The following is a 17247-nucleotide window of genomic DNA, read 5'->3' on the forward strand; positions in this document are numbered from 1 at the left end:
CGAAGGGGAAGAAAAGCCCCGGGCGTTCCAGAATACGGCAAAGCCTTCCTTTCCCGCTTGCAGAATTGCTGTACCCGCTCACTCGCACCGCCCGCGAGGGGGAAATCCCAGGGAAGCGGCAGCTTCGGCTCTGAGGCACCGCGAACAAGGACCCATCGGAGCCCCATCCTCAACCCTGCCGCCTTCATCGGGCTGCCCCCGCCAGTGACCCTGCTCCAGCGAACCCTCCCTGCCGGCTCTGATGCCAAATGGGCGGTGGGCAGCCCTGCTTCCCTCCCCGATGCCCGTGCCTCACTCGCCCACCGCCGTCCAGAGCCGATGCCCGTGCCTCACTCGCCCACTGCCGTCCAGAGCCGCTCCCCAATGCCCGTGCCTCACTCGCCCACCCCCGTCCAGAGCCGCTCCCCAATGCCCGTGCCTCACTCGCCCACCCCCGTCCAGAGCCGCTCCCCGATGCCCGTGCCTCACTCGCCCACCCCCGTCCAGAGCCGCTCCCCGATGCCCGTGCCTCACTCGCCCACCCCCGTCCAGAGCCGCTCCCCGATGCCCGTACCTTACGCGCTCACCCGCGTCCAGCGCTGTTCCCCGATGCCCGTCAGGATCAAATTTTGGCGCCGAGAGTCGGAACCGTTAGGGGCGGTGCCTGATGGCGGCCGCCCTCAGCCCGGCCCGCCCTCCCCGGCGGAGGGAGAGGGGCGGTGCTGGGCCGCGCTTGTCGCCTCATGGGAGAGGAGCGGGTACAGGCGGGACGCGGCCGGAGCGGTCGGCGGGCGCCGCGGGGCAGGCACGGCGGGGGAAGGGCTCTGCCGGGGGCGGGAGCCGCGGAAAATGTTGGGTGGCAGTCCAGGGAGGGAGAGTGGCGGGGGGCCTGTGGTCCCCGAGGGAGATGGGGGTGCACGGGAAGGCACTCGGGCGTTCGTGGGGAGTTCTGTAGCGCGGCTGAGGAGCTTGAGCGTTAGTGCCAGGCTGCGGCGGGAAGTGTCTTTGTATCTCCCTGAAATTATATCAAAATGAAGGAAGTGCTGCTCTATACTTCCTACACGCATTTCTGTTATGCCGTCCCCACCCCATCCCCTCCCTCCAAAAAAAAAAAGTGTAAAGAAAAAACCCAAGCGCCATTTATGCCTGTTCAAATCTGTTGTTGTAATATATACACACATGCTTCCATTCAAGCAGAATTAGGAGAAATTGCTCAAAATGTGTGAGTACGTGTCACTGGAAGAACAGTAGCTGTCCCTTTATTGCTGCACTGGTCAAGGCAGGAAAGCAAAGTCGGCTGGAGGCATTTACTCATTCCTGAGCCTGCTTTTGTTGTGCTGTGGAAATAGACCAGGACTTTGCAGGTGGAGAGTCAGCTGGAGAGTGTTACTGCTGAGGTCAGCTGTAAAACTTGGTGTCCTAGACTACTTAGTTTGATATTATTTCAGAAATTTGAAATAATTCAGACTGTAGGTGTACATTACATTAAGAAAAAAAATGCAGTGTATTTGCTTGCTTCAGGAATTATATTGGATGTAGCTATTTAAGGCATTAGCGTGACATCGCTGCTTCTGGAAGTACTGTAGCCAGAAGTACTTGATAGTCCCTTATCTGCAGTTCACTTGCTTACATCTGCAACCTATACTGGGAAAAATTATTTTGAATTTGGACAAGAATCAGATCGATTCTGTGTAACTATGCAACCCACTCTTTATTTTGCAAACTGAAAATGCTCCCAAATTATTTTTGAATCTGCCTGCTATGGCAAACGTGCTTGAGTGTTTCTTGCCTGCAAGAGGGTTCCTGGTTTGTTCGTGTTAGAGGTGGCTGCTTGGACTACACTGAAGGTGGCACCTCGTTGTTCTTCAGATGGCCAAACTTATTCTCAGTGTGTTGAGAGAGCTGGCAGCTGGTGAGCTAGTACTGTACCTGCTCCAGCTGCTCCTTTTCCATCCAGATTGACCACAGCCTGAAATAAGGAAATGGAAATAAAGCAGAACCAATTCTGTGAGCAGCTACATCCTATAAAGGCAGCCAGGTTTGTTCCCTGTTTACATATGAAATGGGAAAGAAAAGTAATTGCTCAAGTATTAAGAAATAAGTTCTTAAGTAGATCTGTAACAGTTTTGATGTCATAAGGCTTAAATTTGAGTGCTTCATTTTAAGAAATATAAAATCCAGTTGTAGCTATTTAACATGCAGTTAGCATGTTGGAATGAATATAACACATGGTTTGAGGAAGGAAAATATATTTTTAGCAGGTGGCTATCTAGAGTGGTTTTGTTATTGTTATAATAATTTTATTGAACTTCCAAGAAGCAAACTTCCAGCTGTTCAAGGAGCTAGTCAGTAGAATCCTCTGTGAAATTGCCCTTTTGGACTAGAGGTGACATATTTTTAAGGACATCTTCCACAGAGCACAAGAGCTAGTGATCCTCAGTCACAAGAAATTGGACAAGGAAGGCAAGAAATCAGCATGGTCAAACAAAAAGGCAAGAAGGACATGTAGAGGCAGTGGAAGCAGGGACAGGTATCTGGGAAGAGTATAGGGAGTCTGATGTGTAGGAATGGGCTGAGAAAGGCCAGGGCGCATCTGGAGCTGAACTTGACAAGGAGTGTGGAGAATAACAAGAAGGGTGTCTACAGGTATGTTACTTTGATAGGAGAGGTGGAAGAAAGCATACACACACACACTACTGTGGGAAATGCAAGGCTGGCAAATGGGTACCAATGGATGAGAAGGCTGAGGTACTCAACAACTTTTTTGCCTCAGTCTCCAATGGCAAACCACCTGTCTTTCCACACCCTTAGAGTGGGTGGACAGCAGAGTGGGGACTGGAGTAGCAAAGTGTTTCCTACTATAAACAAAGGTCTAGTGGTAGGATTACATCTGTGAAAAATGCCATCCTAGGGGTCCCAGTGTCATGATAAAGAAGTCATCCTACAGTGACATATGACACCTGACAGATTTCCCTCTTGCCACTGATCAGCACTGACCATGGGTGTGAGCTCTGACTGAGATATTTCCTATGATTTGTAAATGTGAGTGTTCATCTAGCTCTACCTCAGAGACAAATTGGTGAGTTAAACTTGTCCCTAAATTGGAGGATTGTCCACCACAGTGGACAGCCTATTACTAGCCATAATTTTTGATATCCTTATGAAAGACCTAGACAGTCATAACCTGGAAGAACAGAATCTTTCCCCACTACCCTGAACTTGGATTCAGCTGCATCCAGCGTTCTCAGTTCCCTAGTAGCAGAAAGTCCCTGATACACATGAACAAATCCAGTGTAGAGTCACCAAGATGATGAAGGAAAACCAAGAGAGAAATAGGTTTGTTCAGTATCCAGAAACAAAAGCTATTGTTTCTGCTGCCATCTTTAGCTGCTTAGCAGGACAGTGTTAAGAGGATGGAACCCACTTCATCTGAGGGGAATGCACAGTATGAGATGATAAATATTGTTTGCTAAACAGGGTTTAACAATGGCCCATGGAGAGTCCTGTGGTTTCCTCCTGCCAAACCATGTCAAGGTCAGATATTAGAACAGGTTGCCTGAAGGCATTTTGAAATCTTTATCTTTCTAAAATAATACAGCTTCACGTGTCTGTTGCAATCTAATCTGTGCTTCCGCTCTTAAAATTTGTTTCCTTGGACTCTCATTGACATCCCTCTTCTTTTTTTCCTCATGTCCCTTTAATTTTTCATTTATCAAGTCTCCTTAATACTACAAGATAACGGGTAAGAGATACCAGATCAGATGTATGTATATGCTAAGTGGGGCTTGAGCAGCAAGTTTCCCTCTTGTGGGAGAAGTCGGTTGTGCACGTTACAAGCAGGAACTTGTTCCACCGTGAACTTGTTCCACCCTTGTTATAGTACAGAAGTCCAGGAGGGGGCTTCAGAGAGATGGCTGGTGCTTGAAAGCACCAGCTTGAACTTTGTCACTTCCCTTCCCTATTCACTTAGTCACTATGCTGCAAGAGATGTGTACGCTGCAAGGGGGTGTTTAACGTTTGTAGAAATCTATCCTTTTAAATACTTGAAGTTTTATTTGGCAGCTGTAAAATCAAGCTGATTGAACATTTCTCTTTGTGGGGCAATAACAGGCCTGATGCTGCAAGAACAGGCAGAAGTGAAACTGGGCTATAGGACATTTCTACAGCTTTGATGAAATTTTGCATTTACTGATGTTACATGTGTTTGTCCTGTATCAACATTTAGGTAAGGGAGAAGTAAAAAAAGTGCCTAAAAGAAGTTTAGGTTTAGTCACTTAATGCAGTGACTGGGGAAAGTACAGCTGGCCCTTTAAGTAGCTTCAGCTTTTTTTTGTCAGCCCACATCAACTGCTGTGCCCCATAGAGCCATAGAAGTGCTAAAGTTGGAACAAGCCCTTTAAGATCATCAAGTCCAACCTAGCACCACCATGTTCACCAGTAAATGAGCGTAGTTTGTCCATGTAGTAGACATGTTCTCAAGTGCCGTATCTACATGTTTTTTTAACACTTCCAGGTATGGTGGTTCCACCAGTTCACTGGACAGTATGTTCCAATGTTTTACAACCACTTCTGTGAAGAATATTTTGATAGCACCTTTATTAAATCTTCCTTGGCTCAGCTTAAGCTTATTTCTTCTCATCCTGTCACTTATTACTTGGAGACTGGCCCCCACCTGGCTACAGCCTTCTTTCAGATATCTGTAGAGAGTGATACGGTCTTAGTTAAGTGCAATTTCTCAGAACTGAATGCAGTTGACCTATTTTGTGATGGTGTTGATATCGTTTTCACTTCCTCCTGAGAACTTGCTCCTTTGAACCTCTGTTGGAATTGCAACCTGATAACAAAGTGGCACAGTCATTTAGGAGAGTGAAAGTCCTAGTCGCCTTCAAGCTTTGACCCTCTTCCAAGATTTGATAGTATTGCATAAGTAAAGTGTAGTTGAGGCTTTATTGCTTCATAATGCAGTGTCATGCTTGTGTGGATATTTGCAGTATGGTCTCTGCCAAAAGCAACATGAGAGTGGTTTGCCTTTTCTTTGTTCTTACCACAGGGAAAAAAAATACAATTGAAAAAGTATTGTAAGAACTAAGCCAGAGGAGAAGAACAGGTAGCTTTTGCTAAAGCTTGTAAGAACATGGGATTTGAGGCCATATTCACTCCCAGGTAATTGGTAATCCTTGTATTGTATGGGAAGTCCTGAAGTGGCCTCTGGATTGTTACTCCCTTGGCAGTATCTACTGCCAAGAAGCCCTTTTATGTTAGTTTGAGGGGTTTTCTGTGGGTTGTTTTGGGGGTTTTTTTTTAAGGTTTTTGTCCCTTATGCTGGATTCTGGCACTTTGTTTTAAAATGCTGCAGAAGATTAATAAATTAGATCTCGGGGAAGAAAATAGATAAGATTATGATTACCAGAACAACTTTGCTGTTGTGGTGATGGGTGAATTTAATTTCTCCTCAGAACTAATCTACAGAGTAATTATGTCTGACATACACTTTACTCAGCCTCAGTAGAGATGTTTGATAGGAAGGTGAGGATTCCTGGAAATAGGAGATCTGAGAGTGGAAGCACCCGAAGAAACAACAGAAAAGAGACAGAAATGGCCAGTACTGATGGCATATAGATTTGCAGATCGTCCTGTACTCAGATGTGAAGACTCAAGTTACTAAGATAAGATAGTGGGAAAGTAAAGAACAGGGCTGGTGCCTTGGAGGCGTACACACAAAAGAGACAAAAAGCAGGGAGTCAGTATTGATGATTCACAAACATGTGACAGGATGGAAGACAAAGCATTTCTGAATCACTGTTGGCTCCCCGGGGGTACAAATGGCACATCAGTGCATGGCTGCCAGCCTAGCCAGCATCTCTTTGTCCCTGATGGTTGGAGCACTTGGGTACCTATCTGAATGCAGGGCACACAGGTGGGACAAATCCCTCTCAATGCCTGTGAGTGTAAGCTAGTGAATGGGATCCGTTTTGTGTATTTCTGAACTCACCTTTGCTCCTGTAAATGTTTTGTCGCTTTGCTTTGTTGTTGCTGCAGAGTCATGGTATCTTTTGTACAGCCAAACACTGGTGGTACCAAAGCAAATACATAAAGCAGCAGAAACAAATGCTGGCCCACTTATCTACTGTGGGATGCTTCGATTTTGATGATACTTGATTTTGTGAGACGTGATTTCCCCAGCACACACTTCTGGTGCAGGAAACCTTCACTTGCTTTGTGTTTCTTTGTCATTGCGGAACATGAAGTATCTCTATTTGATCACGAAAAGTTGTTGAGTGCTGATTAGTTTCTGGATTTGGTGACAGACTCTTTTATTTAAATAGTAGATAATATAGTATATAGAGAGCTTGCCCTGTTCTCCCTGATCCTTGCGTGTGCATCTTTAAACACGTTTTGCTTTTTTTTCCTCAGGTCCTTGGTACTAATTAGCACTTCTGTCTTCAGGGCTTTTGTAGTTGAACATGTCACAATATATTGGTTTCTTTACACTTTTCACCCTTCATATTGTACTTGTGAGTTTTCAGACACTCCCCTGCACAGAGTTTTCTCCCTTGCTACATACCTCATTGCAACATAGTTGGGGCAAAATGCCAAAATTTGCTATTGTTTCTTAAGGTGGGTTGTAGATACAAGCTTAGCCTGTAGATGCAGGCTCTCCTTGTGCTGATAACAGGGAACGTGTCAGAGCACGCACCATGAGTGGCGAATGTATTTGCTGTGTGAAAGTATGAATTGAGCAATGAAATGGACATTAATTTTTAATTAGTTATTTCTGCACAGAGGTAAAACTCTTTAGAGTTTCAGAGCTGGATGGGTAAAATGTAACTGGAAGAAACTCCTGTTGTGGTGGATAGTCTTGTCTCCCGACTGCAGTATTTTGTGGGTTCTAGAACCACGGGTTTTATGCATTTAGCATTGCGTGCTTGACAAAGTGCCTGTGCAGCCGGCTGGGCACTGAACAGAACTGGGTTTGAAGGGTTGATCTCAACTACTTAACAGGAAGAAGATGAATCACAGTGGGTGTTCCTTATGCTATGTTTACTTACTTCTAGGGAAGTGTACTAGAGGTCGGTACCTGCCGAGAGCAGACGTTTTCATCGTTTATAAGTGTGTGTGACTGAAGGAGTCCAGCCAGTGACTGAGCAGACGCAGAAGGTTATTGACTTGTCAGCGGAAGACCCAGTTTTCACCTGCTTGCTCTAAGTATAAGCTTCTCTTTCTTTGTTCTTGTTGATTCACTTGGGTGTAAGAAGGGAAAAGAACCTGTGAGGATAGAATTAATGCAAGTAATTTGTTTGTTTCTGTCTTGTATGGAAAATATTGGTAGCAATGTGCTCCCAATTCTTCAGCTTTGCAACTGAAGAAGCATTTTCTTTCAATATGATGAATGTCACAGAAAGAGATCTTGCTTACATTTGTTTTCTCATTTGCACTTTGGTTCAAGCTTGTAAAAGTTTACTTTAATGGGTAATGGGGGCAATAGACATAGGTTTTTAATTTTATTTTCTAAAGGGATTTTTTTCCTTCTAGAACTAGTAGATTTTCCTTCTTTAGTATCTTTAGAGTGGGAGTTGTATATTTTGCTGGGATGACTTCCCACAGGAGGACTTGCTACCAGCAGGCAGAGAGGTCTGACAGGTCGGAGGAAGATCTAGGTTGCTGATGCAATAAGGGTACTTTTCTCACATTTTCTTAACCTGGTGGTATTACCACAGAGACAAGCAGAGGCTTTCTTGTGTGATGGCGCATTATTGAGATAGATGTTTTGCCTGATGAAATCTAAACCAGTCCCAGGAGCAGCCCAGCACTTTTGGGCATTGCTTTGATAGCTGTGCTTTGTCTGGTTTTTTACACAGGATGGTGACTGCCAAGGCATGGACTCTAAAGAAGCATTTTGATGGTTTTCCCAAAACCAGTGATTTTGATCTGAAAAATATAGAACTACCAAATCTAAAGGATGGAGGTGGGCAGAGTGCTACTTGTTACTACTAATTTTTCTGGAGGTTATATGATTGCTGATGTGTGACTGTGGATCTATAAAACTGCATGTTTCTCTTTGGAATTTCAAAAATTGCTGGCTTGTCACAAGCCGTGCACCTTAAGGGAGAAGGACAATTGCTGAAGAAGTATACTGATGGGATTGCTGGTTTCAGAGGCACCTTGCCTTCTGATAAGGTGGTTAGAAACAGTGATTGAATTCTAAGTCCATCACACAGCAATTGGGGCCTACCTCTCACAGTTTCTGCTGCCTAATCACACTTGTTGCCTGCTGACAAAGGCATTTGAATGTGTTTGCAAATGGAGAAAATCACCATGAAGAAGTGAGGTGGTCTCAAAACCAACAGCCACAAGAAGAGAATTTGTTTAATGCAGAAAGAGAGAAGGGGACTGTGACTTAGAGCCAGTGAAGTAACTGTATTAAGTTCCTAACATGTTTTACTAGTAAAATGTTTTTATTTATGTTAATTTTCAAAATCTTTTGGAAAAAGATGGAGAACATGATAACCTATAGGAGTAGGTTTCAGTGGAGTTTTTCATGCTGATGGAGAAAATACTGAGGATAGTGCTAGAGGAGAGCAGAGTGACTGCACTGCGAATGAGCCTGCAGCTGAAAGACCTCGGGACTGGAGTCAGTGAAGGTTGACCTTTAATTTCAAGAAGAAAGATGGCAAGATTTCTGCCTGCATTTAAAATCTCTTCTTTTTTTTGGCATTCCTTGTCTTGTTTGATTGTTGCAACAAGAAGAGAGGTTGAATATAAATAGGCAAAAAAAAGACAGGTTTTATCCCTGTGTTTCTCTGTTTTGAAAAGATTAAGGAATATGATAGCTTATCACATATCAATCACAAGAACTATTGATAAAAAAATGAACTTTGATTTTTGGTTTCACATGGACGTTTATTTTCTTGAGACTCATCCCACCACTTGTCATTTACAAAATTTGCCACACTTTAAAAGGTGTGTAGAAGGAATTGTGCAGAAGGATATTAAAGTACCAGTTATGTTTACAACTTAAATGTTTGAAAATGGATTTCTTACATTTATGAATACACTTAAAAATTTCATGCGTGTGGGTATTTAAGATGGACCATTTTTTTCATTCATATTTTAATCCCAAAAGCAAAAAGATGTAGAAGTTCACACTACAATGACACTTTTAAAGGTGATGGCCTTCCTTGTTTTGTTACATGGCTTTTCTTCTCACTCACAAGTAATGGGAAGGTACTTACATCTCTGAGTACATTTCCAGCTAGACTGCTGCAACACAGGCCATGAAAAATATTAGGAGGTGGAGATGAACCGCTGAAACTGCTGTGTAAATGAGAAGTTTAAAACATGTTTAACAATGTCTTTCCCAAGAGCTAGTGTTGTTAGAGACAGTAAAGTGGATTAGACTATTTAGAAAGGATAAAATAATGCCTTCTGTTTAAGGCAGCCAATTAGTTTGTATTTGACCTGTGCCACCGTCTTCTGGCTGAACCACGGGATGACATTTTATATACATCAAAATAAAATTATAATTTTGTTTATGAATTCTGGCTGTTTGACTCTTCTGTAGAGAGAGGAGACACATGCAAAATTGCAAGGTTGAAAATAAGATAGTTTGCTAAAGATACACTGGGGAAATTTTCTTTTTCAACAGCATACCAATAACCCAAAACTAAAGAATGTCATAGTTGTTTCTGGTAGGTTTTTCCTAAACAAAGATGGGATGTGGGGGTTTTGAACTGTCAGGAGTTCATATCAATTTAGTGAAAGACTGACTTGTGGAAACTGTGCTCTACTGCACTGTTAATATCCTGTAATTTGCTTTGTCTTTTGTTGCAGAGTTGCTCCTTGAATCAGTGTTTCTCAGTGTTGATCCTTACATGAGGTATACCTTTTTGTCCTTTCTGAATTTCTGTCTAAGGCACCTCATTTGAATTGCCATTTAAACCTCAAAACAGCAGTGGGCAGCACCCACTGCTGTTGTCAGTGTCACAATGCCTTTGTGAGCTTTTTTAAAAGTACGTGAATTACAAGACTCAATATATGGAGCTGTGCCAGATTTAACTAGATGTTGGGTAACATTTCTGCTGCCCTAGACTTTTCAATCAGCTGTTGTTCCTTGTCATGTCTTCAACTGGAATGCAATGTACTCAAATGAGACTGCAGCCTCATAACTTAGCAAACTTGTACTTAAGGACACACATTTTAAGTTGGACATTGCTGATATACCCAGTAGGGGGTAGTTGAAGCGCAGGGAGACTGGGTAGTTTGAAGAGGCGTTGTAGACACTAAATTCAGAGACAGTTCTCTGTGTCTCAGGCTTGTTGTAGTGATGGACCTGGACTCCTGCCCAGGATGCTCCAGTAGCTAGCTCTGAAAAACATCTGGTTTTTCTGTTACAATCTAGTTATGCTGTTACAATGACAAGCTAATTGTTAACTGTCAGCAACAGATATTCTCTTTCTGGGTCAAACAGAAAGAGACACACTTCCTAGTGTGTCTGGAAGGTTATTAAAGTTGCATGCTGTAAGCTGTGTTTGCCTGTGTTGCAGACCTTACAGTCAAAGGACCATGAAGGAGGGTGACATAATGATAGGCACGCAGGTTGCCAGGTAAGACCTTCAGTTCCTGTTATCTATGTGCATGGCAGATCACAACAGGAATGTGCTGACACTGCAGACATCTGCAGCCTATGTTACCTATCCTTGGCTTGTGTCTACATACTTCTGCGACTGACATTCTTACCTGTAAGTGGTTGGAATGTATTTTCCCTCTAAGAATCTCTTTTGCTTTTCTGGAGAGCATATAGACCTAGGATAAAACCTGTATGCTGTTTCTGGTGATAATGTCTTCAAAGGCAATTTTTATAAGTATAAAGGACCAACCATTGTACTTGGCACATTTTGAACTTCACATTTTAAAACCTGATGTGCTAGTAGCTGCATGTCTGCAATCATGCATGCTATCTATTCCAGCTGAAAATATTTCTGCATCATCAAAGATACAGCTTGAGCCAAAGGGTTATATAACCTTAAATCCATCCTTTTCCCAAGCTTGCTGCACAGATGGTTCCCTCTGTCAGCTTGTTCCTGCTGTGCTGCCTGTAAGTTGCTGCTTAGGAACATCTGTGGCCTTTGACTCTTGCGTTTCTCTGCAGAAACATTGAGGGCTGGGATAAATTAACAACCAATCTGATGAACAGAAGGTCAACTGTTTCTAATAATTCTAAGCTGCTTATCTACCCCTTTCCAAAACAGTTTTCTTGTTGAGCTAAGAAAGTGGAATTTTCATTTGGCATAGAGATCCTGATAGGGATATCTCCCTGATTTTAGATATTGCGTTTTATCTGGTTTCATTACCCCAAGAGGTTCCTCTTCAGGATCTTTAATTTTTAAACGATGTGCAGGTTGTCTGAGAACAGACAGCCTATGAGCAACTCCTTGCTGTTCCATGCTTTAATCCTAGCATCCTCTTTCCTGCATTCTAACTCACAGAAGCCTGGTCTGATCTCAAACCAAACTGGTGCTAGTCAAAGAAACAATTGGCACTTGTGTGTGAAAATTTGGTTTATTGTGGGCAGGGCTGAATCTAAAATCATCTTGCCAGTATTTCCCTCATGATAAGAGGTTGTAGACATTTCAGGCAAGGCACTTGATGCATAAAGCATCAGCAGTCAGCCAGCCGGTATGGGTTAAAAATCATGACCTGAAATATTTCTTTTCTGAATCACAGGAAGAATGGGAGACCCAGTATTGATTTGTTTCTAACAGGATGTGGTTTTTTTTGGTTTTTGGTGGGTTTTTTTAATTGGTTTTTTTTTTTTACTTTTTAAACAGGGTTGTCGAAAGCAAAAATCCTGCTTTCACAGTGGGAGCCTTTGTCCTGGCTAACAGGGGCTGGAGAACTCATTTTATCTCTGATGGGAAAGACCTACAACACCTTCCTTCCAGCTGGCCGGAATCACTCCCCAGATCTCTAGCTCTTGGAACAATCGGCATGCCAGGGTAAGTTTGGAGATGAAAAGGCAACTATCCCCTGGATATTGGTGTGCAGGAGCTTTCTTCCTGTCTGTATTGACCTTTGTCTTGTTCTACCAGCGTACTGCCTGTTCATGCTGGTAAAAAAGGTGTGCTTCTGGATGTCCTTGCCCTGTATAGGGCATGAAGTTTAGCCCTTCCTCAATATCAGAGATTTGCCTTGGAGATTATTGTGCCGCTCCTTGAGGAGCTGTAATAGGTCAGAAAGAGGGTCCAGGAAGAGCCGGAAAGAATCTAGTTCAGTCTGTGTTAACCTCAGTGGAAAGTCTCAAACTTCACTGGCACCTGGACTAGTCTGTTTTAACTGATTGGGCTCTGTTGCTATTCACTGTATTTCCAGAATCAACCCCAAAGTGCAAAAGACAGATGCTGTATCATGCAGCAAAATAGATGTTCTTTAAAATGCACTGCAGCAGACAGAAGTTCTGTGCTTTGGAATCTGTATGTACTCTTGGAATCTCTCAGTCATCTGCTTGCATTTCTACATTCTCTGTAGTTTTTATGGGAGATTAGGACTTAGGCAGTTCTAATGATCTGGAAGGCTTTCAAAATTATTGTAAAATTGTGGTGGAGAACTTCTCAGATTTCATTTTAACATTAGTCAAGATGCATGTTTTTTCTAGATGTCTTATAGATGAATTCAGTTAGGCTTTTCGGTTGAGACCATATGGAAAGCTCTGAGCTTAATTTAGAAATTAGAAGAGTTCTGTGGGATTCTGGGCCAGTCGACGAGCTACTTCAGTGGTTCCTATGGATTACTAATGCACTGGTGAGACCTGAAGTACAGTTTCCAGTTTTGGGCCTGTTATAAATGATTTGACTCTGCGGCCAAATTAAAAAAAAAATAGACAAAGATTTATTAATTACAAATTGAAAAAAAATCCGCCACAGCCAAGACAGCGTCAGCTCCGGAATTTGGCGCTGGGTGAACCTGGGTCTGACTGACAGAGTGCCAGCGTTTCCCCAGAGGTTCACCCCGATTGCTTCGTACTGCCCGCTTATATACCCTATATTCTCCCCGAGGCCTGCATAACACAGGATGTCTCTTGTGTTTGTTCATATGTAGAGTTTGCACATAGGGATGCAAAGATTCACTCCCGGTGCTTCTACAGGCCTCTGGTCCTTCCTGGATGTTCTTTTCACATGGATGGCCGAGTCCATGCGGATGCAAAAGGCGTGCCTCGATGTCTGTATGGCTGTCTTTCACATGTATTCGGGTGTTACCAGTGTTTTGGGACGTTCATGGCCTGGGAGACTCTTCATAAGCTAAAGACTTGATGTTATCTTTAGCACTGGGAACTGCTTGAATAGAAATGAGACTCTGCTCCTGGCCGGAGTGGTCAAGGACATGTGGTGGATCAATGTAATATTTTATACATACATATATTTACTAACATCATGAATTAATCACTCATATATAACAATCCCTCCCCATTTACTTCACCCATTTAATTCATGCTGCTTCTTTGTCAATTTCTTTATTTTCTACATCTATCCACCGCCAAGAAAGGTTTCCCATAAACGGAGCACCCCTTACACTATTCGGTATTCCCCTTATGGGACCCCCTGATAATTTACATAATTTGACCCCTTCTTCGTTCATTCTTCAAACCTTGCCAGCGCTTCAGCTGCATTGCTGGCATATTGTTTCCCTCCTAGTCGCATAATTTTAGAAGTGTCACCTCCGGAAGCCCCCTCCATGTCGACGAGGATTATTGCAATTTGCATTCCCCTCACCACGTAGTATATCAGCCTGATAAAACGTGGTATCAGGCCCAGGAGGAATAGGACTCCTGCAACTGAACAGAGCACGAGAAAGATCACTTTGTTCCACCATGCCCAATCAAATAATTTGTCCCACCATGAAGATTGTAAAATTGAGTTCCACTTTTGAACGGGGACATGGGCCACCTTCTTGATTTCGGCCGCCAAACCTCTTATGGTTTCCCCATAGTCATCAATTTCGATACAACATTCGGATTCATTAAATTTTCCACACCCCCCCCCCTCCTCAGCCAGTAAATAATCTAGTGTGATCCGGTTTTGGTACACAAAAGCACGTACCTGGGTGTGCGGTCGGCTTAATAGATCCAGGGCTTCTGAAGTGTGATTTGAAACAATCTCCATCACTGCTTGCAACCTGATCAGTCTGTTCAGTAAGTAAATGGGAGTCCTATACCCATAACTTCCATCCTGGGCCCACGTGGCTGGTCCATAATAATCAATTATCCTTGCTGCCAGCCATTCCTCCTCCCCCCAGGTTTGTTTCCCACTTATCACCGGTATGATTTTCTTCAGACCTCTCTTCTCCCTTCTCAGGGTCTCATATAACAGAGCCCCTAACAAGTTACTTTTGGTTCTGGGGAGAGTAAAGAACACCAGTCAGATCATGCCCAGAGTGCACGATCCTTTCCACCTTAAAGGTAATTCACTGTATGCTTTCTTCCCGCATACCCAATAAATTCCATTGGGGGCCTTCCATTTTTCGCTTATTTTCCCTGGATCGTCCCAGTACCTTTTCACACTTTCCAAGGATTGGAAGGGGTTGGCTCCTGGACTCTTGACCCAACACAAATTCATTTTCTCATCCCATTCACAGTTGGTGTTGTGGCTCCAGTGCCCCAAGGAAGGGGCTGGATGCCATGCCTTTCTTTTCGAGTCCGAATCTACCGTCAGGTAGATATACATGGGGTATACCCCACCATCTCGGTGTATTCTTTCCCTTCCTGACTGACACAAATTGTGCTGATCACCCTTTTTCCAAAATCCATCCTTGAGGTCTCTGTGCCAATCTTGAGACCCTCAGGACATCCCATTTCAGGAGCTGCTCTGGAGCCAACCCTTCCCCTTTCCAAGGCCATTTTTCTGCAGATTTCAAAGTCTGATTCATCCTCTCCACCTGTCCTGAACTCTGGGGGTGCCATGGGGTGTGGTACTCCCACTGAATGCCCAAAGCCTCAGCCATCTGCTTAATAACCTTTGATGTAAAATGTGTTCCCTGATCTGAATCCACATAGTTCACCACCCCGTATTGGGGTACAATCTCCTCCAGTAGTTTCCGGGCCACTGTTTGAGCAGTGGTTCATGCAGTGGGGAAGGCTTCCGCCCAATGGGTTAGTTTATCTCCGATGACCAGTACTAATTTGAACCTCCTCACCTTTGGTAGTTCTGTAAAATCAGCTTGAATCCTTTCAAATGGTCGGTAGGCAAGGGGACGACTCCCCACAGCTACCTTTTTGGCCCCTGATTTATTCACCTTTTGACAAATCAGGCATCCCTGCACCTCTTGTCTTGCCAGTTCATAAATTCCTTTGCACCCATAGAATTTTAAAAATTGTTCTGCCAATGCTTGTGCCCCCCAATGTGTCCTCTGGTGCAATCTCCTCAAAATCCTCCTGGTGAAACCCCTGGACACCAATTCTCTTCCTTCGGGTAACCTCCACCTACCATCTTTCAGTTCACCCCCGATCTGTTTGAAACATTCAGTCTCATTCTGGGAAGGCTGGGGGATGTCCTCAGGGGTCTCCTCCCTCCCAACCTCAGGGGTACTTACCACCATCAACGCCGCGGTTTTTGCCCCCTGATCAGCTAGATTGTTCCCCCTTGTCCTTAACTGAGTCCCTGTCTGATGCCCCTTCACATGAACCACTGCAATCTCATCTGGCCCCCTCAAGGCTTCTAAAATCTACCTAATTAACTCCCCGTGCATCAGTTCTTTTCCTCTCGTGTTGATCAACTCCCTTTCTTCCCAGATTTTCCCGAACGTGTGAACTACCCCAAAGGCATACTGCGAGTCGGTAAAAACTGTTCCCTTTTTCCCTTTCAACCTTTTCAGTGCCCTTAAAACAGCATATAATTCGCATGTTTGTGCTGACCAGCTTGCATTCAGAGGGCGTGCTTCAATTACCTTCCCTGTTTTCCCGTCTACAACTGCGTGTCCTGATTTTCTTTTCCTTTCCACTACTCGGCTTGACCCATCAACAAACTATTTCTCCCCATCTTCCAATTCATCTTCCTCCAGGTCCTCCCTGATTTTGGTCTGCAGCTCCACAATTTTCACACAGTCGTGTACTAAGTTCTCCGTGGTCTCCCCAAAAAGAAACTGCGCTGGATTTTGCGCAGTCGTGGTTCTCAATTCCAGATCCTTTGAATGGATCAGAATGGTCTCATATTTTAGCAACCTCGCATCTGTGAGCCATTTGTCTGCTTTCTGTTGTAATATTCCCCTCACATTGTGAGGTGTGAATACTACCAGAGGTGCCCCGAAGGTCACCTTTTTCGCTGCCTCCACTAACAAAGCCACAGCCACAATTGCCTGCAAACATGTGTGCCAGCCTCTGCTGACTGGGTCTAAAAGCCGGGATAAGTACCCCACTGGTTTTCTGACCCCCGCCCAGTCCTGTGTCAAGACTCTGTGTGCTGTGTGATTGCTAGTGTCCACAAACAACTGAAAGGGTTTTCTCACATCCGGGAGGCTCAGCACTGGAGCAGCTGTCAGTGCCTCCTTGACTCCCCTGAATTCGTCTTCATCTTTTTGTGTCCAATTGATCCGATCTGAGGTGAGTTTCTCGTAGAGAAACTTCACCTTTTCACTGTAGCCTTCGATCCACAGCTGGCAGTATCCTAGCAGCCCTAGAATCTGCCGGACCTCTTTTTTCATCTGTGGGGGTGGCAGGGCGATAATTCCTGCCACCCTTTCCGGGTCTGACTTTTTCTTGCCCTTCGTGAGCCAATGCCCCAGGTACCTGACCTCTGGTTCTGTGAACTGCAATTTTGACTTGGAGACTTTCAGCCCCTTCTTCCCCAGAAAATCCAGAAGCTCAATCGTGCTCTCCCTTACTTCCTCCTCCCTGTGCCTGGTGACCACAAGGTCATCCACATATTGTAGAAGCTTTGTCCCTTTGGCTGGTGTAAAGTGACTTAAAACGTGTTCCAGGGCTTGTCTGAATAGATTCGGAGAGTCGACAAAGCCCTGCGGCAGAGACGTCCATCTGAGCTTGCTGCTTTCTGTTCGTCTCTGGATCCTCCCACTGAAACGCGAAATAATCGCCGCTGTCCTCCGCCAGAGGATACGTCCAAAAAGCATCCTTCAAGTCGATTACACTGTAAAAAGTGTAGTCCGGGGAGAGGTTGTTCAGCAACGTGTAAGGGTTAGAAACTGTGGGGAACAGAGTCTTAGTTCTCTGATTCACAGCCCTTAAATCCTGCACTAGCCTGAAACAGTCGTCGTGCTTCCTGA

At 44.2% G+C, this 17247-nt stretch overlaps 1 protein-coding gene across 3 annotated transcripts in view; it reads left to right on the plus strand.

Moving 5' to 3' along the window:
* Positions 1-686: 686 nt before the first annotated feature.
* The window catches only part of PTGR1 (prostaglandin reductase 1), a 35052-nt gene continuing 18491 nt past the window's right edge, over positions 687-17247 (plus strand). For 2 of the 3 annotated variants that reach the window (XM_084224548.1, XM_084224546.1), the window contains exons 1-6: positions 687-784; positions 7035-7185; positions 7839-7945; positions 9811-9856; positions 10524-10583; positions 11808-11975. In XM_084224548.1, coding sequence (XP_084080674.1) covers positions 7840-7945; positions 9811-9856; positions 10524-10583; positions 11808-11975 — 380 coding nt within the window. In that variant the 5' untranslated portion in view covers positions 687-784; positions 7035-7185; position 7839. The remainder of the gene's footprint in view (positions 785-7034; positions 7186-7838; positions 7946-9810; positions 9857-10523; positions 10584-11807; positions 11976-17247) is intronic. The other variant, XM_084224547.1, reaches the window with a different exon arrangement.

Source organism: Fringilla coelebs (genome assembly GCF_963513975.1).
Source record: "Fringilla coelebs genome assembly, chromosome: Z".
Taxonomy (NCBI): domain Eukaryota; kingdom Metazoa; phylum Chordata; class Aves; order Passeriformes; family Fringillidae; genus Fringilla; species Fringilla coelebs.